The 25,156-nt window shown below is 41.7% G+C and overlaps 2 protein-coding genes and 7 non-coding genes across 12 annotated transcripts in view; 3 read left to right on the top strand and 6 right to left on the bottom strand.

Annotated features, from left to right (window-relative positions):
* The first annotated feature begins 60 nt into the window (after positions 1–60).
* dhx58 (DEXH (Asp-Glu-X-His) box polypeptide 58) lies at positions 61–10,977 on the top strand. Of its 4 annotated transcripts, none has more exons than XM_086055611.1 (12): positions 61–547; positions 1,091–1,430; positions 2,068–2,272; positions 2,340–2,530; positions 2,688–2,801; positions 2,901–3,033; positions 3,646–3,831; positions 4,703–4,941; positions 5,212–5,523; positions 6,402–6,592; positions 7,113–7,212; positions 9,850–10,977. In XM_086055611.1, exons 2-12 carry the CDS (start codon positions 1,254–1,256, stop codon positions 9,907–9,909), a joined length of 1,908 nt encoding a protein of 635 aa, XP_085911737.1. In that variant the 5' UTR covers positions 61–547; positions 1,091–1,253; the 3' UTR covers positions 9,910–10,977. The 4 variants fall into 4 exon arrangements, with proteins under 4 accessions (XP_085911737.1, XP_085911734.1, XP_085911736.1 ...); XM_086055608.1 differs by lacking the exon at positions 9,850–10,977 and adding an exon at positions 7,525–8,868; XM_086055610.1 differs by lacking the exons at positions 61–547; positions 9,850–10,977 and adding exons at positions 605–955; positions 7,525–8,868.
* Positions 10,978–12,848: 1,871 nt separating this feature from the next.
* Positions 12,849–25,156, top strand: part of znf385c (zinc finger protein 385C) — a 78,762-nt gene continuing 66,454 nt past the window's right edge. Inside the window, exon 1 of the mRNA XM_086056726.1 lies at positions 12,849–13,072. The gene's annotated coding sequence lies outside the window, so the exon portion shown is untranslated. The remainder of the gene's footprint in view (positions 13,073–25,156) is intronic.
* On the top strand, positions 21,406–21,479 carry trnan-guu (transfer RNA asparagine (anticodon GUU)). The gene has a single exon. It is a non-coding gene; the product is annotated as a tRNA-Asn (tRNA).
* Positions 23,096–23,189, bottom strand: trnai-uau (transfer RNA isoleucine (anticodon UAU)). The gene is made up of 2 exons: positions 23,152–23,189; positions 23,096–23,131 (listed from the first exon to the last, which is right to left on the bottom strand). It is a non-coding gene; the product is annotated as a tRNA-Ile (tRNA).
* trnai-uau (transfer RNA isoleucine (anticodon UAU)) lies at positions 23,302–23,395 on the bottom strand. The gene is made up of 2 exons: positions 23,358–23,395; positions 23,302–23,337 (listed from the first exon to the last, which is right to left on the bottom strand). It is a non-coding gene; the product is annotated as a tRNA-Ile (tRNA).
* Positions 23,505–23,598, bottom strand: trnai-uau (transfer RNA isoleucine (anticodon UAU)). Its single transcript has 2 exons — positions 23,561–23,598; positions 23,505–23,540 (listed from the first exon to the last, which is right to left on the bottom strand). It is a non-coding gene; the product is annotated as a tRNA-Ile (tRNA).
* Positions 23,711–23,794, bottom strand: trnai-aau (transfer RNA isoleucine (anticodon AAU)). Its single transcript is given in 2 exon segments — positions 23,711–23,746; positions 23,757–23,794. It is a non-coding gene; the product is annotated as a tRNA-Ile (tRNA).
* On the bottom strand, positions 23,907–24,000 carry trnai-uau (transfer RNA isoleucine (anticodon UAU)). The gene is made up of 2 exons: positions 23,963–24,000; positions 23,907–23,942 (listed from the first exon to the last, which is right to left on the bottom strand). It is a non-coding gene; the product is annotated as a tRNA-Ile (tRNA).
* Positions 24,113–24,206, bottom strand: trnai-uau (transfer RNA isoleucine (anticodon UAU)). The gene is made up of 2 exons: positions 24,169–24,206; positions 24,113–24,148 (listed from the first exon to the last, which is right to left on the bottom strand). It is a non-coding gene; the product is annotated as a tRNA-Ile (tRNA).

Raw genomic sequence — 25,156 nt, 5'->3', positions numbered from 1 at the left:
GCAACGCCGGCAACACAAGCCAATTGTCTCAAACTCGGGTTTTAGTTAGACAATGATTTTAAATTGGATAGGCAAATTGGTGGCAGCAACTGGTAGCAAGGTTTGAATGTAGCTGTGCTTTACTCCTCACTGCCTCAGATCAGCTGACCAGCCACTCCTGGAAGTACCAAAGTAGTCCACGTGGAGGTCTTTTCCATTGCTAGACCTAAACCATGGAATGACCTCTAAGTGCACATCAGTCGAGCACCCCAACTCTACCCATTTTTAAAACTCGCCTCAAAACAAATGTATATCGTAATGCCCTCATTTGTGGTTAAGGATGACAAGACACAGTCGACCTCTGCTTGTACCTCTGCTGAGGAAATTGGTGGTAGGCTTGTGACGTGTGATGTCTTTGAGGGACTATTGTGCACGCGCTTCAAAATGCACGCACTTTAAGTTTAGGTCGTTGCATTCTATTAGTTTACCACTAGATGGCAAATTCGTCTTTCCGGACTTCAGCCATTTTGAATGTTGTATTTGGGATCCCTCGGAAATCAGACTGAAGGTGAGTTCCTTCGTCGTCGTTGTTTTTAATTATTTACGATATGAAGTACGTTATGGAAAAAATATTACTGTTTGCGATATGAAGTGCTTTTTGATTTATTTATTTTAAATCTGACTGATTCACACAAAACTGGAATTCAGTTTCATGGTGTCACGTCTTCACCGCTTGAGTTTCACTTTCCCGACGCGAGGTGGACCTGTCAATGCACAAGAATGCGGCTGCGTTCAATTGCACTGCGACGTCTCAATGTTTATACTTTACTCTCTAACTTTTTACTTCGAATGACGCTGTACCGACACGTCCCAAAGGCATTATTGTGATTTGGCTGCAGCATTCATTTTAGACACGCTACCACGCCACAAAGCCAGTTAAAAAAAGAAAAAGGAGTATCGATGTCTTCCACGATAGGTACACCGTGACTTTAATTGTGTAGTCATAAGTATTACAACCATGTAACTGCGGAATGAACTCCTCCTTCGTTTCCTCAGAGTCCCACTCCATACTAATAATTCCCTAATGCTTTTTACTTTCGTTTTCCTCCAGCTCAGCTGATCGCAGTGTGACCAGGAACTGCTTGTGCATCCACGCACACAAGCACAGATCGCGCTCGTCAACCCGTCAACCCGCTAGTTACTTGACATTCGCATTCTTTTAACCACGAGTTGAAATAAAGTTGCTTTTATTCCCGTGACCCAGACTTTCCGAGATGTCAGATCTGGTCCTACATGGGTACCAGGAAGAGGTGGTCCAGAGAGCTCTGCGGGGGGAGAACATCATCGTGTGGCTGCCCACGGGAGCGGGGAAGACACGAGCGGCCGTCTACGTGGCCCACAAGCACCTGCAGAGGACGCCCGGGGCCAAAGTGGTGGTCCTGGTCAATACGGTAACGTACGGAAGAGGATTAGGGCCAGGGGGGGGGGGGGGGGGGGGGGGCGTGGGAAAGGTTGGCAAGATTCTCGGTTTTATCTCAGAATTCTGACTTCATTCTCAGAATTCTCACTTTAAAGTCAGAATTCAGAATTCCGACTTTAAAGTCACAATTCTGAGATAAAAGGTGAGAATCTTGACCCTTGACAAAAAAATGAGTTTGACACCCCTGTAATAAAGAATCAATCTAGCTTGAACAGGTCAATAAAACGATCTAAAAGTTTTAAACCGGGCACAGTGACAACCGTCATGTCTCACCTCTTTTCTGGGTTTGGGTTAGGTGTTAAACTCCGGTCCTTGACGGCCACTGTCTCACATGGTTTAAAATGTTCCCTCCTCCAACACACCTGATTCGAATAATCAGGATTCTTATCAGGCTCCTGCAGAGCTTGCTGATGAGCTAATTGCCGGTACACATATATCCTCCTCTCTAGGGGGCGTAACAGAAAATTGTTGAGAAGCACTGATTTAGACCGATATTCATCTGAAAGTTATGTCTTGGCTCTTCATTTCTACACTTATCTTAAAAATGACAAAATTGGAGTTAGCCCACTCTGGTTCTCAGTGTTGTATTGACTCTTGTTGACGTCCAGGTGCACCTGGTGGAGCAGCACTACAGCAAGGAGTTCCTTCCCGCCCTGAGCCGCCACTACGCCGTGACGGCGGTGAGCAGTGACAGCGATGAAAAGGACTTCCTGGGCGCTGTGCTGCGCGACACCGACGTACTCGTGTGCACGGCGCAGATCCTCCTGAACGCCCTTGACAGCGATGAGGAAGCCAAGCACGTGGAGCTCTCAGGTGGGTCGGCCAGAACCGATTTGAGGAGGGCATGTTGCCACGGTAACCGCGCCTAATATGGTTGCAGATGTCACCCTGCTGGTGGTGGACGAGTGCCATCACACGCACAAGGAGACGGTGTACAACAAGATCATGAGGCTCTACCTGGAAAAGAAGACAAGGGGCGACAGACAGCTGCCGCAGATCCTCGGCCTCACGGCGTCGCCGGGATCGGGAGGAGCCAAAAGTCTGGACAAGGCCGTACAGTATGTACTACAGGTACAAACAACACTCGCATACTGTACATACACTTGGATTTTAATAATCATTATATATTTCATAAAAATAATCATCATTATTATACAGTAATTATTATCAATATAGAGTATTCTTATATATTCAAATTAAACATGTTTAAATTGCATGCGTGTTTCAGATCTGTGCCAACTTGGACTGTGCCATCGTATCCACGAAAAACTGTACCGAGGAGCTCAACATGAAAGTACCCAGACCCGTGAAAACCTTTGACATTGTGGAGAAAAGACAGGAAGTAAGAAACGCCCCGGCCCCCCCAGCACCACCACGCACGGCACCATTTTGTTCCGATCGTAACGATCAAAGTTATCGGATTGCGCGTGTGTTGGATTAGGATCCGTTTGGTGACCATGTGCAGTGGATGATGCGACAGATCCACTGCTTCATGAAGCCACCCGAGGACTTCACCCTCAGAGAGTTTGGCACGCAGGAATACGAGAGCGACGTGATGAAGCTGCAGAAGAGAGGTCTCGTACCACATTTCATTGATATATTACCATTGTTTATTATATTTTGATTAAAAAAAAAAAAAAAATCAGATTCAGTTTAGTATGGTTCCCAAACTAATGCTTTCATAAAAAGTGAAATATACAGTATAAAAACAATTCTTCATACTGGTTAAACTCTTTTAAGTCATTTGGATTTGAATGTTTTTGTAATGGAATCCGTAACATTAAACCAATCTGAATCCAGACTTGATCCAAATTACACATTTACTCTCAATGACTCAATTTGACAAATCTATTAGAAAAAAGTTGATGTGTTTATAATTATATGCAATTGGTAGTGCTTATACAGTGTCTATTACGTTTTGATCTGATTCAGATTCTGAATCAATTTCAGTATGAATTTCCACATTCATAGTGGTAATCGAAAGTCAATTATACTGTATAAAAACATGTTACTCAAATCCAAACTTGATTCAGATGGCACAGGAATATAAAAAATGGTATTTAACATGTTCGGACATTTTTAACTAAAATGTCAGTAGGTTCCAATTTGTTGTACTCATTTTGAATCCAGATTTGATTCCGTTTTGCACATTCGTCTGATGTGAACGCTGGCTTGTGCTGGTGCAGGTGTGGAGGAGTACAACAGGCGACTGCAACAATGTGCCATCCATCTGCGCGAGTACAACGACGCGCTGCTAATCAATGACACGCTGGTGATGGAGGATGCGCTACGTTCTCTAGAGGACTTCTACAGGGACAGAGAGACCACCGTCACTGACGACACTGACCGCTTTCTGGTGAATCTTTTCCAAGGTGGGCGCTTACTTGTCTGGAAATCCAAAACCGGTCACTTGTGTACGTCATCTACAGACAACAGAGATCAGAAATCCAGTTATAATCCACAATTAACAAATTCAATTAAAAAAAACTCAATTGGCAAATGTTCAGATGTTTAAAACTCATCAGGTCAAGTTGCACTTTGCAGCACTAATGCAGATTCCAGATTTGATCCAGATTGCACATTTTATCGCAAATAACACATTGAAGATGGGAAGTTAAATTGAACATGTTCAGATGTTATCAGATCACAATGTAAATGACAAATTTATTACCCCAATGCTGAATCCAGATTTGATTCGGATTGCATTTTAGTCGCAAATACCACTTTTAAAATTGGATATTAAATTTAATGTGTTCAGATATTTAAACTCAAATGTCATCTGATGAGAATGAAAATGTCAAATGTGTTGTCCTATAATACTGAATCCAGATTTGACTTCAGATTGTACGTTAATTAAAATCAATGATGGGAAATTTGATTTAACATAATCAATTGTTTATAACTAATCAGATCATTAGATCAGGTTGCACTAATGCTGAATCCAGATTTGATGCAGATTGCACATCAAATTTTGAATGAAAAATTCTCAAATGTCATCAAATTAAAAAAATGTTGTACCTTTTCAGAATCCAGATTTGATCCAGATTGTACTAAATCAAACCTTTAAAATTAAAAATCAAATTGAACATGTTCAGATGTTTAGAACGGATCAGATCATCCGATCAGGTTGTCATTTATTGTACTCGTGCTGAATCTAAATTTGACTGCTTCTGGTGAATTTGCCCAAGGTTTGACTGGAATTCTTTGGAAATCAAAAATCGCTCACCTGTCCCTCACGTACAGATAACCAAGCCAAGCTGATGATGTTAGCGCGCGACATGCGTTTCACAAACCCCAAGATGGAGCAGCTGGAGACCACCCTACTTAGCCATTTCTGTTCCAAGGTGGAGTCCAGAGCAATCCTCTTCAGCAAGACCCGCAAGAGCACGCAGTGCCTTTATCAATGGGTGCGCTGCAACCACAGCTTGTGCTTAGCCGGCTTCAAGCCCGCCATCATAACAGGCAGCGCTGGCATGACACAGGTGCGCTCACTAAGTCACATCGACGGACAAAAGTAGAAGTACACAAATTGGAGCTGGCAGTAGACCTGACGTGCATTTTTTCACACACGAATCATATGCCGCTTTTATGTGTTTTTGTAAAATCAAAGACCATTTAGTCACGAACAACATCCCTACGCGTTTGTCAACATCCATGTAATCTTCAATGAAACTAACGCACGTTCATTGTAAACATCAAAGACAATGTAGTTTTCCTCAACCCCATCGTCTCAATCGTTGCTTTTTCCGCAGCACGATCGCGAGGAAACCATCCGCAACTTCCGTCTGGGCTCCGTCAACCTCTTGATTGCCACCAGCGTGGCTGAAGAGGGCCTGGACATCCCCCAGTGCAACCTGGTGGTGCGCTACGGCCTGCTGACCAACGAGATCGCCCAGCAGCAGGCCAGCGGTCGCGCGCGGGGCCAAGACAGCCACTACTCCCTGGTGGCCCAGCGCGGCGGGCGCGAGGAGCGACGAGAGCACCTCAACACTTACCTGGAGGACCTCACCGCCAGGGCCGTTGACAAGATCCACCAGATGAGCCCACGAGAGTTCAGAGCGAAGGTGAGTGAGCCTGCTTGGTCGAAGACCAGCTGTTCCGAAAATACAATGCTGGAATTTGATTGAATGTCACTTAATCGGTCTGAAAATAAGAAACGTTTCCGTAGTTAGAAGTGGAAATTCCGAAAGTGGAAATTGGAAATTTTTTTTTTTTTTTTTTAATTTAAAATTCCGAAGTTCCAACCGGAACTCGTTCGCTGCCGTCAACACAATTAGGGGTTAGCAATTATTTAATTTTATATAAGTCACACCTAGAGAGAATAAATAGCAGGACCAGCCAAACTATGAAAAAAAAAGTGTGACTTAAACAGAAAGTCAACCGAAAAATGTTCTTCACAGTAATATGTTCTATCTGGGCCCCACTAGTCTAAAAACGACATTCTGATTGATATTGTGTTTGTGACCCGTTTCTGGCCATCTCAGTGGGCGGCCATTTTGTCACTTCTGTCAACTGAAAATGACACCACAGTTGTGAGCCGTGATTGGTTGCCACTTGAGCCCTGAGCAACTATGATGTCATTTTCAGTCGACAGCAAGTGACAAAATGGCCGCCCCTGAGATGGCTAAAAACAGGTAGATTTTGCTGCTTAACTCATATTCCACAAATGCTACTTTAATCAAAATGCTGTGTTTAGACTAGTGGAGGCGCATAGAACATATTATTGGAAAGGAAATGTTTGGGTTGACTTCTCTTATAGGCCAAAAAATATAGTACTATGTAACCTAGCGGCATTTCGTGACAGAACAATTAATGATTGTACAACACAGGAAGTCAAAGGACGGACTGGTCACCAGCCAATGTCAGGGCACATCTAGACAAACAATGGACTGGTTGCCTGTCAAGGAGACGGCATCTCACCATCCCCGGGTTTTGTTGGCAGATTGCCGAGCTCCAGACGGAAGCGGCGTTTTTCAACCGGGTGGCAGAGATCCGCATGGCAGAGAAAAACGCTCGCTATTCATCTGCCAGCGTCCAGCTGCTGTGCGCCAACTGCTTGACGGCGGTGGCGCAAGGCAGCGACATCCAGCTGCTGGACAAAATGCATTACGTCAACGTCAACCCACAATTCAGGTCAGCTCACATCCATGTTTGGCTAACCTGACCCACTCAGCATTTGCAGTAGCTGTTTTTTTTCTAAAACAGAGAATCATGTAGCTCATTCACCTATTGGTGAACTGAGTTATTGTGAATAATCTTATTTATTTGATTTATATTTGTATGTTGTTATTGGTACTTTTTTGTAAATAATAAAATACAAATATTAGTGAATGAAACAATTTTACTGTTTCATTTAAACATTTCAAGTGGATAATATTGAATAATTGCTTCATAACATGCAATTTTAAAATAAGAAATGATTTACTTTTAAAATACAAAATTTTATATATTTTTCACACACGCAAAATAATATTTTGTTACCTCATCTACGAATGATGTGGCCCACCTGTCGGTTTTAAATATCAAATGTGGCCCCTGAGCACCAAAGTGTTTGGCTTTTTCTTGAGTTTGTTTCGAGCAGAAGAAGAAGAAAAATGTGATGACAACCATAGAAAAGCATGAAGTGATGTTTGACATGAGTCTGTGCTCTCAGGAGTCGATACAACAAGGGCCCTCCGGTCCTTTTGGACAAGACGTTTGAAGACTGGGAGCCAGGCTGCATCATCAAGTGCAACAACGGCAACTGCAACAAGGTAACAGCGGACCATTTCTTGACTTTTCAGTAGTTGTGTGTGTGCTCTGTAACCTCCTGCGGGCATTATAATAGAGACATACAGTTGTGCTGTAACATGTAACTGGTCAAAACAGCTCAGTAAGCTTCAGTAATATGAATCATTCTTCATAGAGGATAAAGAATTAGAAGCCTATGAGTATTTTATCACCACCATACCTTCTTGACAAACATTTGATCGGATCATTTCCAGCGGCAAACCAGATATAATAAAAAACAAAAAAAAAGCATCGCGTCGCAAATATTTAGTGTCCCACGATGCATTGCGTTGCAGCAGTGGGGCTATGAAATTAAATACCGCAAGGTGGCGCTGCTGCCCAACGTGGCCATCAAGCACTTTGCCCTGCAGACGCCAGGCGGCAGGACCATGGTCAAGAAGTGGAAGGACGTCCCGTTCAGAGTGGAGCACTTCATCTTCAGCCAATACTGCAGTCAACACCTCTTAGACTCATAACAAGCTAACGCTAATGCTAACTGTGTTTTAATATTAGTTTGTTTACAAGACACACAACACATGGTGCTGAATTGTTCACTAGAACTTCCCCAGTACTTAAAAAAAAAAACATTTTTACTCTTACAATGAAATGTGCACTGTGAAAGTATTTTTAATTGTATTTATATGCATGATTAAATCAAATCCTTTTTTGCCTTAAATACTGTTTGTTGACTTCATTATTGTTGCGGCATGTGGTGGTGATGCCTTGAAGTACCACTAGAGCGCAATGTTGTGTCTGGAATTCCTGCATCACTAATGTGCTCGTGTATTACAGCCCGGCTCATTGAACACACATTTAACACCATTACGAGTCGTGGAAGAAAGCACAATTAATTGATCTCATTGGCATCATCAATCATCAAATGCAAATGATACAAAGCAACGTTATTTTTTTTTTTTTTTGGTTGACAAAAAAAACAAAACATGGCACTACGCCTGACTTGTTGGGGAGGAGGCGGAAACTGATATGATTGACTGTGATCCGACTCAGCGTCTCTAATCAACGCTGATTATTTCCTTTTGCACATGCAGAGAACTCTGATTGCAATTAGACGCCCCTCTGTGCGCGCGTGTGTGTGTAGGCAATGCCATTCGTGAACTCATGTTCATGTATGTTCTGTCTCACTTTTTGCATAACATTTTTGCTGATTTTGAACACATTAACTAAATTATTGTGTCTCACTATTTTGCTTCACGGCACTATTCGTTTTCAACACAGAGTCATTGCACTGTTTTAGCATAGCATAGCAATCTTCGTCATTTTTAACACAAGTTATTGTTTCATCTCACTATTTTGCATTTTCATTCTCAACGCTGCAAGACTACTGTTTAGTCTCACGATTATACATATTTTTTCATTTTCAAAAACTTAACACAAAATTGTGTTTTTGTCTCACTATTTTGCATCATGTTTATAATCATTTTTAAGGCTTTGTCAACTATGTTCCATTGCACTATTTCAGCGCTGCCTGCAACGCTATATTCTGTTCTGTGTCACTATTTTTCATCACTTAAGTACTCATTTCTCAAGTACTTCTCCCTCTCTCTCTTTGTCCTATCAAAAAGAAATACTTCCACATGAAAGCTTACGCGTAATGATTTATTAAACTGTATGTATTTGTGTGTGTGTATTTATGCTTATTTTGTTTGCACAGTCGAAGGCCTTTGTTGTGGCGTGCCGTTGTCTGGCACAATGACAGGAAATTGAAGTAGAAGCAGTGAGTGGCGTAGCGCAAGGACTTAGAAGGCAGGCGGAAATGAGCGAGCCTGGCGTGACCTTACGTTATATTGTCTGAACCAAAACACGTCACACAAGTTCATACTGGAATAAAGCACTTTTGAAAGAAAAGAAGACAAATGCGGAAGACCAAGTTCAACAGAAACAAAAAAATTGTCTACAACGCTTCCGTAGTGCTATGGTCCCTTAGCACGTCTTTACTATTTTTTTTAATACGTAGTACTGGACTGATTAACAACCAATCCAGGGTGTAGGAAGAAAGGAAGGAAAGAACCCACTTATTGACTGAGCAACCGGGTTACTTCCTAATCCATGGAATATGACACAATAACTTACTTAAGATACAAATTGGTGGACAGTAAAATGTTTAAAAAAACCATTAACTAACCAACCAACCAACTATCCACCATATTGGTGTTGATTTGTTAGCTAACACGTGACTTTCCGGTACATGAAAGACAAGAAAGATAAAATAAATAAATAATGGTATTATCAAAACTATTTATAAACGAATTAACTGACTAAACATGATATTGGTCATTTGTCCGTCTGATTATTAGTAGCGGGTTACCTTCTGCTCCTTTAAATAATTATTAGGATATCTCAAACTGATATAGTAAACAAACGGACTAGCTATGAAGCTACCATTGAATGGTCAGTAACATTTTTAAACAGTATCACTAATAATGTTACAAACTAACTCAGCACCATAGTTTTTGAGTTTAAGTTTGTTAGCTAGCAAGCAACTTCCTAGTCTATGGTGGGCGACTTTAAGAAGAGCCATATTTGTGTCAAGTGTTTGTAAGCTAGCTGCTAGCTTAATGTAAAGGTACAGAGCCTAATGTTTCCCTTGTGATTCTTTTTAGTTGAACTATACGAGGAGGACGATGGCGGCAGTTCATGACAGCCAAATGATGGTGAGGTAGCAGCATAACGCCCCCAATAGGGTGACGTTGGGGTAGCACGCCACAGTACGTGTGACATGGCGGCCGGGTCACAGTTAGGGAAAGTAGGTTTGGTCTGGTGGGAAATGTCTATTTACGTGTGTGAAAATGAAGTGGGGCCTTTGTGACAGTTTCACAGGCCCACAGGCACGAGTAACCTTCACTCGTTGACAGGAACAGTAAAGCATAGTAAAGATTGTATATTAATATAATAGTAATATACGTTTGTACAAAATTTGTATGATGTTCGTTGATATAACAAGCAGCCTAGACAGGAAGTGGCGCACAGAGATGAAAGGAGGGTCCCTGGCTAAGGTAATTATTGGCTCGCCTCTCACATAATAAATGTCTTATCGTTGATCATGACAAGTCTCATTTCCCCACCAATGACCTTTGTTAAACTACCAGCATTATGAACATTATTATATCTTTATCTATTATTCTTATAATAATGTCATCTAATCATGAAGTCTATTCAAATGCATTTTGTCAAGAACGTATTCGGACAAGTTTGAAGTGAGCCAACTAATGTACTAAAGTATTTTTTCTTTTTTCTTTTTTATTCTTCTTTTGCCTTGATTCACTTCTCAAGGTCTTTTGTCAATTGTTTTGTTGTCTAGAACTGACTTTTTGTCTGACGTTTTGTAAGCTAACAAGTTAGCTCCAGTCAACCATTACAAATGGATGGGCACTGCAATTTATTTTAATTAACTAACCAACCGACTGATCAATCGATCAAATAACTTTTTGTCTGTCATCTCGTAAGATTATTCTGTCACCATTTTTTAACTGGCTAACTAGCTGTCTGATTGACTGACTGTGCCATATTTGTGTTTGTTTTATTGTATGTCTGATTCTTAGCCGGCAATTTACAACATTAACTAACCAAACAACCAACCATCTAACTTTTTGTAATTTTTTGCTAGCTAACAGGTTAGTACCTGGAAGATTTGACAAATGACGGCTAATCCTTTTGTCGGCCATTTTGTCTTTCTTCCCACGTGCCTGCCGCCTGCCTGCACTTACGCTATTAAAGTTATTAAACTCCTCCTCGACAGAGTGGTCTCTCACAGATGGCTTTTTAAGTCTCAGTATGTGGTGTTTGCCGCTCCGGTTGCCATGGCAACCAGGTTGATACACTACAGGTTGTTGAGTGCACCGTGAGTGGGAGGAGGAATGTGTTCACTATAGTGTGCCTGCTTATGTGCCTAACAGCACAATAATGTACACAGGTACCTTGCATTCAATTTGCCGTTAGGGAAACATGTAGTAGCTCTGTCTGGTATTATTAAAAATTACTAGAGCTATTGTTTTACCACAGTACAGATAAATCCGACTTTTTGACTGGTCGGCTTGCTGATAAAATACCATTGAAAATGAATAGTTTTAATAGTAGTAGTAAGTAAATAATAATGACTATCCATCAAAACAAATGATGTTCTTGCACTGCACAGTTGTGAGTGCCTGAATTAGTGATGACGGGTGGTGTACACTGTGCCGTCTTGGCATCTATAAGCAGAGCTGTCAGCACCCAAAGGGCACCCACAGAACCCGTCAGCGGGCAGGTGCGCCCGGCCTCAGATACTGTACCTCCTGCCAGGCTTTCACGTCCTGACCTTTAGTCTCTCCACGTGAACCAGGGCATGTTAATAAAATAACATGCAAATACAAGATCGTTAGCATGTTGAGTTATCAACATTGATTCTTTTAGAACGTTTAACGTGGTGAGGAGTAGGGGGTTTTATGTTTCAGGACCCCGCATTCTATTTTTACGATGCCTTCTTGTCGGAAGGCCAGCGCATTTTGCACCAAGGAGGACTAGAGCAAGGCCAAAAAGTAGTCATCGCCTCTCGTGTCTGACAATGTAGTCCATGTATACCTCCCGCAGGGGGCTAGCCACTCTATATTCAGGTCTGTTTGGCTTTTTTGTTTATTGCAACACATGCTGTGACCAAACAAGACGTGCAGTATTACGGTATCACAGCGTCCGTATCATAATTTTCACACGGTCAGCGTTAAATTAGTTTTTAGATTCTGCAATTGTGGCCAAAGATAAGAGGAAAACAAACAAATAATGGTCCTCTCAGGACACTCTGGGGAACACAATACTGTAACTCATTTTGGTGCACAATCAACAAAGTGAAAAAAAAATCCATCCAGCCATCCATTCTTTATACTGCTGAATCTCACCAGGGTTGCGGGTATGCCAGAGCATATCCCAGCTGACTTTGGGCGAGAGGCATGGTACACCCTGAACTGGTCGCCAGTCAATCGCAAGGCACATATAGACAAACAATCAATCACACCTATGGAGAATTTAGAGTATCCAGTTAACCTACCATACATGACTTTGGAATGTGGGAGGAAATCTGACTTTCCGGAGAAAACCCACCCAGGTACAGGGAGACCATGGTAACTCCACACAAGAATGATGGAAGTTGGGTTTGAAGCCAGAACTTCTGAACAGTGAGGGGGTGAGCTACCTAATCAGTCGGCCATTGTATAGCGCAAACAAAACAAAACAAAACATTAATGTTGATATCACAAATTAGGCCAATAGACCCGACATTTAGGTTCTTTAATTGAGTGCCAGACAATCAGTTTGACAAATGATCTATTTGACAATTACTAATTTGGCGACCCTCACTTCTGGATTTACATTTCAAGATAAAATAGCACATTTGCCAGCCGAGTTGTAAAACAATATATCACCTTTGTGTAAAACACATTTTCGTGTCAAATTTAGCTCTCAAATGACTATGCGGGTGAGCAAACGCGTAGTATCAACCTTATTCTTGTCTGACGACATTTCCCATCTTTTGGCTTGACACTTATGTGCTCTCATTTTGAAAGGCAATTTCCGGTCCCAACTCTCAGGCATCCAACATTATGCGAGCTTAACCACGCCGCCGCCGCACGGGATGATGCCATGGCCCTGTTCACTTCTTTCGGGCGGTCAGTGTTTACCGCTCTACTTTGTCCGCCGCCTCTTTGGCATCACTGACGAGCAACGGACCGGGGAAGGATAGTACAGAAGCCGGTCCCCGGTTCGACAAGACGTTCCGTTCCCGTGTTGTGTCGGTGTCGGTGTCGGTTCGGCTGTTGCTGGGCTAGAGCTTCAGGTGCGGACACCTGAAACGTGTTGGTAAGTTTAATTGAGTTTTTTTTAGCGCCGCATTTCGACCAGGAAGTGAAACTTTGTGCCAAATTGTCAGAGAAAGTTCCGAAAAAGATGTCAAGAATATATTTATGAAAGAACGCTGAGCAAAAGTTTGAATGACCGGTGGTTTATGTTATGTTCAGGGGTTGTAAATTGAGACAGTTTGGATGGCACTTGCTCGGCAACACAATTCATCATTAGCATTATAACGCCTTTACGTTGGACACAAAATTGAGAAAATGTCCTCCATTTTGTGTGTTATTTGGCAATTAGTGATAGTTTACTAATGTTAGATGTACAGTATGTGATGTATAAGGAAAGAGAGGATGAGAGCAATGCGTTCATATGCTTTTTACTTCAATTGTTGTTACGAAGTTCCAATGTCACAATCCATAAATTGTCCCCTAATAGAGTATCTTGTGATTGCACCGCTTTTTGTGTATGAGCAGCAATTAAAGTGTCTGTTCAAACAAACATAAGGTGAATTCATGCCAATTTCAGTTCACCAATATTAATGTAGCCCAGGTTTTTAACTGTTAAGAATATTTTGTGTTTTCATTTCGTATGTAAAGCGTGTCATTTTGTGTCTTATAATCAATAATACAGGTAACTGACAAATTACATACTTGAGAAAAAATGGTTGTGAGTTAAGCTTTACAAGTTTGAGCATACAAGGATGGTGTTCAGGTGTTTCAAATTTAGGCGCTTGACGACAGATAAACATGATACTGGATTGCGTGTGCCTAAAAAAACAAAACTTGATAGCCATTGGCAACATACATGAGGAAATTAATCGCACATTTAATGAGTCGTCAACCAAAATATTGCTCCTGTATTTTCTGCAACAACAGTATTTATAGTGGCAGCTCATACACTCATAAGGTGGTCTAAATGTAAATTTCAGCAGTGTTTTTAACTGCTGATTAGTAAGTAAAAGACAAATGACACAATTTTGTGTTAATTTAAACCCTTTTTATTGGTGGAGCACTGTCACGGAACATTGATGCCGTTTGTAGAATACTTGCCCTGATAAAAACGCACTGATACTACGCACTGATACCACTTCACCAGCCTGACATGACATCCTCTAATGCAGCAACGCCAGCAGTCTATCTGAAGGCAAGATGCATTTTCGTGGTCTAGCTAGCTAACCAGCTAACCGCAATTACACTGGATAACCGAAGGTGCTCAAGTTATTATCTAGCTGAGCAGGGGCAACTCCTGATGGATGATGAATTGATTCACCGGCCGCGTTTTAGCCACGCCCCAAAAATCAGGAAACTGAAATGGTGAAAAACAATTCAACGCTGTATCTCCATAATTGATTACTGCATAGTTCTCAGTCGTTGCACATGACAGGATTTAGCTTTTCTGTCTAGTAGTCACAAACATGCAAATTTGTTAGTGTGGTAGAGATCTATCTTTTTTTTTTTCTGATATATTGATTATCTCCTCATCGTTGTGATGTCATAGTTGCAAAATATCAGTATTGTATTGCAATTCACTCTATAGTCTCCACCACTACACCACAAATAAGTGACTCAATAACGACATCTGACCAATTTAAACCATTTTGCAGTAAAACTGGTGCAATAGTGACCTTAAAGTATTGAAATATACCCGCCTTGTGCATATCTATTACGGCACTAATGGCGACTTTTATATATGTGTATGTGTGAGTCTGTGTGTCTGATTTGGCAATGCTGCATTGACATTTTATCATGCAGTGACATTCAAATGACATAATTTCCCTCCAAAATACTGACTTTTAATCATCTCCATTGGGACCGATACCATTATCTGACCTGCATGGAAAGACTTATCCTGATTTTTCACTCCTAATGAAAGAAAATAAAGAAGAGAGTCAGCATCTAGATGCTTATTTAGGAGTTTTGTGTTATGCCGGCCCGTTTAAAGCATTTTGACTGCTCTTTCTAGAGAATACTGTCTTCTGTGACAATATAAGAATTGAACCTTACAAAAGATAGAGTAGATGCTCTTCCTTCACTAGAACATGGGTTAGTTTCACCAAAATCGCCAGTTCCAAAAAGTGGAGAAAAGAAAACCCAATTAAAAAGAAACCCAATTAAACACTGCATACTCATTAAGCTTTCTCCTTTGCTCCTATACCTTGAATAAAAAAAAAAAGTAGCTGGGATGTAATGTCTGGACTCTGAAAAGTCATAAATATGTCTTCTGGATTGTATGGAGTGTTGATGAAACGTGAATTCATCTTCTGTAGTCTTTTTCTCCTTTGACGCTTCTATCTCGCCTCATTATTTCCTGCCGTGCCCTCCACCCATTTTGTTTTGACCTTCCGTCCGTTTCCATACGGTCGCCATCTTCGCTCGCGTCACCCGCTGAGCCAAGGTGACCGCCAAACCCCGAAGCTTTAAGCCTGCCCACACCGAGAAGATGGACGTCCAAATGTCAGCTGACCTCTCTTGAAAAACCATTAGCGACCTTCGCTGGGAATCTACGAAAAGTTAAACGCCGCGGCGGCTAAGACATTGCTGGCGGCTTGCTGACCTGCCAGTGCAAACACACACTTAATTCCCAATTAGCTGGAGGACAACGTGGTGCCGTCATGGGTGCAAAAGAGCCACTTGTATATTTGGCTTAGAGCTTTAAACAAACGTAATATGGGAACAATAGAAAGTGTGTCAAAGGTATTACCGTTAATGAAGTTTCCAGATTCATTGCTACATATTATTTAGCACTCATGACTGTAAGAAAACTTAATTAGTGACGAAAACTTCAGTTTCCACTCGAGGTGGAACGCAATTGGATTTTTTTTTTCCATTCCCCTTCATGCCCTTGTCCCCTTCACTAGCCTGTGCTTCTGCCTCATGCAAGGCTGGATGTAGGAAGATGGGGGTGGAATTAAAAAAACGGACGAAGTGCAGAAAGGGACTTTGACAGCTGCACGAAGCCTGCCTCAGGGTGCCCTATACCACCATCGCAAGCCCCCTCCTGCCTGGTTGACTGGCATGCCCCAAAGGAAGCTTTCCGCCCAGGGAAAGACCCAACAGAAGCTGCCACGCTACTCAGTGGGGAGCTGCATCAGTAATACAGCTTGCCCTGGGGGACGCCACGCTCAAATTTGACTTTGTAGTTTTGAGGAATAACACATTTTGCTTGTAATTCTAATATAAGGATACAATGAACTGACGGACAATAAAAATGCTGAGAAGAGAATTGATACCTGGTATCTGTGCCCATACCAAACTTATTTTAAGGTATCGGTATATGTGGAGGTTGCCGATACCAACCACCGATACTTCAAGCGGAAGTCAACCCAAACATTTTTTTTTCAAGAATAAGTTCCCAGCAGGCCCACCAGTTGAAACGCGGCATTCTGATTAATTTTGTGTTTGTGGAATATAAGATAAGCAGCAAAATCCACTCGTTTTTAGGCATCTCTGGGGGCGGCCATTTTGTCTTCTGTTGACTGAAAATGACATCACAACGACCAATCACGGCTGACCTGTTTTCTGAACCTGAGCCATGAGTGGTCATTGTGAGCAGTTGAGATGTCATTTTTATAAATCAATTTTATATATCAAAAGTAATAGAGGTATCAGTGAATTCTCAGAATAAATACTCGTACTGAAAAAAAAAAAAAATGGTATCGAACATTCCGAGTGGCAACCTTTGGGAGGCTCCTCTATCATGAGTCAATCTACAAAAAAGTCTCAAGAAGCCGTGACGGAAAAGAAACAGAAAGTCAGCCATTTTGGTTTGAAGTGGCCATTTCCAAAGGCCCTTCAAAGACTCACTCCTCCAAGAGATTTGTCAAACATCATACACAAGACAGATGGATTCCGCTAAATTGCAAAACATTGGCGAAGAATGGTGGCGAAGAGCAAAGCCTTGCCATACAACACAAATATTTGCTTTTTTTTCCCGCCTACAAAACCCCATTGTTATGTAAACAAACCACCCAAAACCATCACATACTTTACCTGCCATTGGAGCCGACGTCAGCGTACCATCGCCTGTTTGCCTTCAATGAAGTCATTCTAAACGGCACACCTCGCTACCTGCACATACACAGTAGCCTCAGTGTGTACGCTTAAGTAAACACACGCACAGTGAAGCGTTTATGCTGCCGAGTGTTCAACACAGCTTCACTGTGCTATGCCGTGGGCAACGACAACACGCACTCAAAATAAATGGAAAGCTTTAAGAAAGTTCACAAATGCACTCTTAGTCAACCGGAGTCAAGAGTGATCATTCCTAAAGTGCTCCAAAAGTATTAAAATCGATTATTAGCGAGTGATACGCAGAGCTGGGCATCGTCTAACCGCCACAGAGTTCCCACCTGCGTATTTACAACGACCCACGCGGTCCCGGCCCGTCTCTCGTCGGCGACAGCCAATCGGCGTGGAGAACGTAAACTTCACGACACGCCGCCCAACAAAGAAAAATGATCAAAACAAAAACAACTGGCACACTCATACCACAGCAACAGATACTATCTATCTACCCGAGTCTTTACAGGCGCTGAGAGATGGTGTTGAAAGGCATCCAGCTGCTCGCCGTCCGCCACCTCCATGGCCGCATTGATTTGCCTGGAACGGCGCCCAAACTGCGGCGAGGGCTCGCTGTCGTCGTAGCTCGTCGTCGAGCGTGCCGCGCGGTATGGACATTGGACATTGACGCGAGCGTTACCATCGCCGCTTCAGCTAGGCCACTAGCTAAGTCGCTATTGGCGTGGCGGCTCACTCAGTCGCCCGTATTCCCTCGGAACAATCGTGCGCCCTTGGATGGCTTTGTATCGCCTTCCTCACGCTGAGAAGGCGCAAAGGAAGAAAGATGGCTGTTTTAGCTCGATTTCTTAGCTCTTCAGCAATCTTAAGTTAAACAAGTACAACAAGACACTATTAAAAACAGTACCAACTTTGAGATCCATATAACAGTAAAAAGACACAGACACAGGCAGACAATATAAAAACATTCTGGCATTTATTTATCCTCTGCAAAAATTACTCATAATACTGCACCTTATTGAGTCACTTAAATGTGACATATTTCTTCGTTTGTGTGTAATAGTAGAGTGGATTGGGTTCCCGGTCTTGCATTCATAAGTTGACTTCACCATTTTGGCGTTGAATGAAGCGACCGCCCTTGGCGCTACATTAGTTAGCGTGTTGACTTGATCTCCCCCCGAGCTCGAGCGCAGTCATCACGAGCTCATGGCGTCCTGACACGCGGCGTAATTGAACCATAAATTGTTGTCCCCCCCCGGGAAAAAGACCATCCTTCACTGTTTTTTTTATTTATTTTTTTTTTGCCTCCCGTGGCTTTTTGTGCTGACAAAAGAGCCGAGGATGAGGTTAACAGCGGTAGCAGTGTCGCTGTCACGTTGACAGCGTGCACAAAAAAATGAAATGGATGCAACTTTTTTCCTGAGGAGAATTTGTATGAAATATTCAATTAATAATTCATGCTTGTTTTTAATTGTATTTTTTTTTTTTTACCATTAATGTACTTATCTCATTCATTACCTGAACTTTTATATTTGTCAAATGGAATCCAACTACTGTGTTCACTGCCATCGACAAATGTATAAATCAAGTAATCATGACTCGGGATTGGCGGGCACCGATACCAGCAATCGGTATCAGGCCGATACCAGCCTAATTTGAAGGTATCGCGTACTTTAGACTATAGTGCACTGTACTGAATATTGTCATTTGTCTTTTCAAAAATGCTAGTTTTCTCTGCTTTTTGAGCAGAAACCGGTCTTGTTGGTGAAAACAAAAATGTTCTACTGCTAATTACTAAAGAATAGAAAAAACTTGGTTTTTTTCTCGTAAAAGCAGAGAGTCTACAATTTCTTTTTGCTAGGTTCAGTGTTTGTTGTCACAGAACACAATATTCTGTGGGTCTTGAAAGAGGCATCAAAATGCTCTAAACGCTGCTAATATGAGTTAATTGGCCAATTATGTATTTTTAAATGGCTGTTTTACTAACATTTACAAAAATGTTGTATTCAGAACATTCCATTTTAATAATAAAATTTTTCTTATTTTTAAAATTGATCTAGAAATTATTATGAATGAACTCATTTAATCAAATAGAGGATAGAAAGTCAATTTTCCACCAATTTCAAAACTTTCAGCTCATTTTATAGCCTGTTCCTTTAACACTGTGCTCAGTCACAGTTGGACAAGCTGACCACTTTACAGTCTACTCGTCCCCCGATCGAGGGTCTCTGTGGTCCCTGATTGCACCGCCCTCCTTCCAAAACACACAGAGGGCCGCCTTGTGGCCCCCACGAGGCACAGTACTAGCCTTGAAGGCCGTACATTGGCGCTCTGTGTGTTGCTGTTTAACTTCCTCCTCCTCCGCCACACGTTTAGCCCCCACCCCCCTCACCCCCAACTCTCCCATATGTCCCCTCTTACATACACACACTCACCTTTGATACCGCGAGCAGAGCCTGATTTAGACAGCCTCCTGTTTTCTTGCCTGCGGACTGCGATCTCAGAGGACCGAGTCGATCCAGCGAGCCTGAAGGGGCCCTTTAGACGGGACCATTTGAAACCCGCAGTCACAGTCCACTCCAAAAGTTGTGGCGTGACAAGGTCTATTCCTTTTTTGTTGTATACTGATGACATTTGGGTTTCTGATCAAAAGATGAATGTCACACAAAAGTTGTGAATTTCACTTTTTTATTTCATGGTATTTACATCTTGATGTGCACAGAGCTTTTTTTTTTTTTTTTCTGATCCCACCCACTTTTGAAGTGAGAAAAAGTATTGGAGTGGACATTATTCAATTGACTTAATAATAATAGAAATAATGTATTAAGGTTTAATATTTGGTGGCATAACCTTTTTTCCCCGTAACTGCATCAACCCTGGGCCTTCACCAGACTTTTGCATTCTTCATTTGAAATATTTTTCCAGGGCTTTACTGCAGCCTCTTTCGGTTCTTGTTTGTTTCTGGGTGTTTCTCCCTTCCGTCTCCTCTTTCAGAGGTGAAATGCAGACTCAGGCCTGCTGCATATAGCGAAAAAAGAAAGAATTACCTTTAGAATCCATCAGAGGGCAGAAGAGGACTACATTTGTCTAAATGAAGCTCCTCAACCCACTTCAAACTGTTTCTTTGGCACTAAGATGGCACCAGATGATGTTAAAGCAAAACCTTTATTGCTCTGACCTTGTTTTTGCCAAAACATGAATATGTGCTGGTTCACTAGACAGAAGGGCGATGCTGAATTAAGTCAAATAAAACTTTTTTTTTTTCCCCACTGCATCTAATGTGGGCCCGTATTATGTGTTTTCAAGGCCTGCTTACAGACAGCAATTTAAAAAAGATGCTCATAAACAAATGACTGAGAACTTGAGATATCTCACATATTGAACAGTGTGTTGACATTTTGGGTCATTCTCTGCAAAGTGACATCGCCAACTAATGGCCTGGCATGCTCATTACAACTTTTCAGTTTTTGTCAACAAGCAGATTTCAAAAACACTGGATGCTTGTTGTGTAAATGTACCTCCATAACGGTGTCTTTTTTTTTTCTTTTGTATTTATCTTTTTATTTATACTATACTGTTTGAAGTGCGCTGAGGCCTTTTACCAGGCTCGGTAATGAGCGCTGAGGGCACTTGAGCAGCCCGCCTCTCTTCCACGCCCGGGAGACTTATTACATAAACGACTACACATCCTTGACGACCACTTTTTGCCTCTCTAAAAGCTTCCTCCCAGGCCGACGTTTATGCTAATGCCCGTGGAGTGTCGGTGCGACACGGAGCGCCAACGCCTGAAAATGAAGCGGCGCTTGTGACCTTGGCCCACTTCACTGGAGCGCTCCGCTTTGCCTCTTATAGACACGTGGCGTTCTCCCGCCACGCAAGCTCGGAATAGCAGCGACACGGGCCCATTAAGCCACGTTGTTAATTGTTAGCCAGCTCGGTGTGTGTCCTTGGCACACATCAATGACTTCATTGACACATCAATCCCAATTAAAAGCAGAAGTGTAGAACATTTTAAAGGGGCACTCCAAAAAAATGTGTATGAAAGTACAAGACTCCCATCACCAGGGAAATTCAATTAAAAATCAGCATAATAGAAAAGGTGCATGATGACAGAAAGCATAAAGAAAAAAAGGAAAAAAAAATAGCATTCACACAGTTGTTTTAAATATTTCAAATAAAGTAATGTAAGATTGTAGAATCAAGTAAGCTCATCATTCTTGGATTGTATCGAGAGATAAATATATAATTCGATTTCTGTAGTAGAGATCCGTAATAGTACTTGCATTACGATCAATATAGATCTGTTTGAGTCAGGCTTGCGCAGCTGTCTCTGTGGCGCAATCGGTTAGCGCGTTCGGCTGTTAACCGAAAGGTTGGTGGTTCGAGCCCACCCAGGGACGATGGAGCTTTTGTGCCTTCAATGAGTACGTTACAACACAAATATAATTCGCAGTGGCTTTGTGGCGATTGTGTTCCTCACCAAAACGTGTTTGTTAACCATTTACATGCCTAACATATGTTTTAAATCCACGGTAAGAGCAACTATTTCAAACTGTAATCATTTTCTCTATTTAGAGTCTCAGACATTATTAACCACTCTGTTTACTGTGTATGAGTAGAATTCACCTTTGCTTGACACAATGGTTTTCAACCTGAGGTCCCCGGACGTCCACAAGCCATAGCTTTGGGGTCCACAAAATAGTGCAATCAATTATTATATCATTTAAAAAAGTACATACATACTAACATACATATGGGGACTGGCGTGACAATAAAATAAACCAGTTTAAAATAAACCAATTACTCCTGTTAGCTTTGGGCTATTTAAAAGTTTGGACTTGATTGTGCCATATCATAGATCAAAGATCCCTGCATGAATAAAACAATTTTTTTTTAGGACAAAAGGCATTTTTTTTTATGTATAGTCCTATTGTTTTAGAGAATAAATGTGTTGATTCTCCCAAATGGTGTAATATTACGAGAATAAAATAATACAAAGGGTAATACAAAGAGTAAACGTTGTTTTTATTAGTTTTTGGTGGTCATACGGTATGTAGTACAGAACCCTCAGAAAGTGAAAGTCTGTCAGTGTTGTCATGGTGAGGACGTGTAGGCCCTTGATTGCTACCCACTAGCGAAAACACACGCACAAAAGTACACATGCAGGAGTTGCAAATTGGATGAGTCAAAAGAGGAGGAGGTTGATGGCGCCGCAGTGAATCACAACAGCGTTGCCTCACTTTTAAACAACACACTCTGAGCGCACAAATGACTCACTTATACTAACATGCGTCGTTTACTATTTTAATGCTAAAGCGTTCCATGTCAACACACACCATTATATTACAGCCTCCTTTATGTTTCTTTCACTCTCTCCCTGCCTCTTCTCTTCCATTAGAAGAGGAAATAAGGTGAACGAGGGAGCGATGGAGGACAAGGTGCAATTTCATTGCTAAGATGTTTCATTACCATGCACCAAAAGCTATTAGAACCTGCATGTTTTGTTGAGCATATACATTATACTAAATAATGGGAGAGCACGAAGTTGCGCTACATGTACGTAAATATGCAGTATGATATTGTGTTTCCGCTTGGAAAAAAATGAGCCTTTTTGTCAAACCATGCATTTAACGTGCAATCCTCAATGAATTAACATCTTTAATATTCAACAAATTAACATCATAAAATGGGTTGTCAAACTTCATGGCTCAAAAGTAACGCCCCACACACCCCACTTCAGGTCTTTCATATTCTTTTCTCTTGTACTCTTGTAGGACTGTAAGCCAGCTCGGCAAAATATTTGTGGCATGGATAAATCAATGCATTTGCAATGCACAAATCATGATCACTCTGCACGTTACTGTCTTACAAGTACCACGCGCTAACCGATTGTGCCACTGGAGCTTGTGAATATGTCCAAACATTATTTTGTGAGTGTTTGTTAGCGAGGATTGTTTCGATAAAATTCACTTCTGTGAGTGAAGTAATTTCTTGTTCGGTTGAATTAAAAATGTAATGCTCCAGGTGAGGTTTGAACTCACAACCTCAGCATCTCTTCGCAGGTTACTGTCTTATAAGTACCGCGCGCTAACCGATTGCGCCACTGGAGCTCATGATTGTGTTCAAACATTATTTTGTGAGTGTTTGTTAGCGAGGATTGTTTCGATACAATTGACTTCTGTGAGTGAAGTAATTTCTTGTTCGGTTGAATTAAAGATGTAATGCTCCAGGTGAGGTTTGAACTCACAACCTCGGCATCTCTTCGCAGGTTACTGTCTTATAAGTACCGCGCGCTAACCGATTGCGCCACTGGAGCTCATGGTTGTGTTCAAACATTATTTTGTGAGTGTTTGTTAGCGAGGATTGTTTCGATAAAATCAACTGTGAGTGAAGTAATTTCTTGTTCGGTTGAATTAAAGACGTAATGCTCCAGGTGAGGTTTGAACTCACAACCTCGGCATCTCTTCGCAGGTTACTGTCTTATAAGTACCGCGCGCTAACCGATTGCGCCACTGGAGCTCACGATTGTGTTCAAACATTATTTTGTGAGTGTTTGTTAGCGAGGCTTGTTTCGATACAATTGACTTCTGTGAGTGAAGTAATTTCTTGTTCGGTTGAATTAAAGATGTAATGCTCCAGGTGAGGTTTGAACTCACAACCTCGGCATCTCTTCGTCTTATTAGCACCACGCGCTAACCGATTGCGCCACTGGAGCTCATGATTGTGTTCAAACATTATTTTGTGAGTGTTTGTTAGCGAGGCTTGTTTCGATAAAAACAACTTCTGTGAGTGAAGTAATTTCTTGTTCGGTTGAATTAAAGATATAATGCTCCAGGTGAGGTTCGAACTCACAACCTCGGCATCTCTCCGCAGGTTACTGTCTTATAAGTACCGCGCGCTAACCGATTGCGCCACTGGAGCTCACGACTGTGTTCAAACATTATTTTGTGAGTGTTTGTTAGCGAGGCTTGTTTCGATACAATTGCCTTCTGTGAGTGAAGTAATTTCTTGTTCGGTTGAATTAAAGATGTAATGCTCCAGGTGAGGTTCGAACTCACAACCTCGGCATCTCTCCGCAGGTTACTGTCTTATAAGTACCGCGCGCTAACCGATTGCGCCACTGGAGCTCATAGTAGCAGCTGAACATGGTTTTGATAAAAGGGAATTCAGTCAATGAGGTAATAGTTGAGTTAAAGATGAAATGCTCCAGGTGAGGTTCAAACTCACAACCTCGGCATCTCTCCGCAGGTTACTGTCTTGTAAGTACTGCGCGCTAAGCAATTGCGCCACTGGCACTGATGCTGTGTTTCTAACATTTTTTTTTTGTGTCAGCGAGGACAGGTTTTAGAACCGTGTGATCAAGAAAAGCCATTAGCGTCAGTGAGGTGATTTCTAGTTTAACCTCTGGATCCCTATGCAGGCTACTGTCTTGAAAGTATCATACGCTAACCAATTGGGCCACTGGAGCTGCTGTTCTACTAATATTTTTTGGGATGGTGTGTTTGTCAAATTTGTGTTGTGACTCAGTGGGTGTGAGCAGCACGCATGCAAATGTAGCGGCATCTCATTAAACAAGTCAACCTTCAAATTACAGCAGACCGGCCTGGCACGCTCGGATGAAGCTCAAAAAACAAGAGCAAACAGGAGGGACGGTCACTGTCCCTCATGTCCACTCTCACACAATGACATCATCCAACACCAATGTTCTTTTTTTTATTTTTATTTTTTACTTGATGTTAATGACTATTATTATGTGCGTGTCTGCGTGAAGGCATTAAAGGGAGGGTAATGAAGCTAAATGAGGACGTCTGCTTTTGGTTCTTCACTATCTGATTGCATTTGGAGGTGTGAACATGTTTTTGAGAGGTTTTGTGTGCGGGGGAAATTGTTGTTTTACAAAATTTAACAATCTACTGTACTCAGTTCTGACAGTCAATAAGCAGGCTAGCACTTCCTTGGTTGCAACAATGTGGCGGTCACACCTCTATTTTCTCATAATAGGCCACTCCTTATTGGTATTTTTGCGTGTTTGTGTCAAACTAAACACGAAAAAGAGAGTTACATGATGTGTATATAA

Source organism: Filicampus tigris, chromosome 16, assembly GCF_054856515.1.
Source record: "Filicampus tigris isolate MCC_2025a chromosome 16, RoL_Ftig_1.0, whole genome shotgun sequence".
NCBI classification, from domain to species: Eukaryota; Metazoa; Chordata; class Actinopteri; order Syngnathiformes; family Syngnathidae; genus Filicampus; species Filicampus tigris.
This window is presented reverse-complemented; position numbering and strand designations above follow the sequence as displayed.

Bases quoted from the DNA above. Each gene is read 5' to 3' on its own strand.
- dhx58 (XM_086055608.1), top strand. From the start codon at position 1,254: ATGTCAGATCTGGTCCTACATGGGTACCAGGAAGAGGTGGTCCAGAGA. The intron at 3,832-4,702 runs GTGGGCGCTTAC...CCTCACGTACAG, and splicing joins TCTGGTGAATCTTTTCCAAG to ATAACCAAGCCAAGCTGATG. The intron at 7,213-7,524 runs GTAACAGCGGAC...ATTGCGTTGCAG, and splicing joins ACAACGGCAACTGCAACAAG to CAGTGGGGCTATGAAATTAA.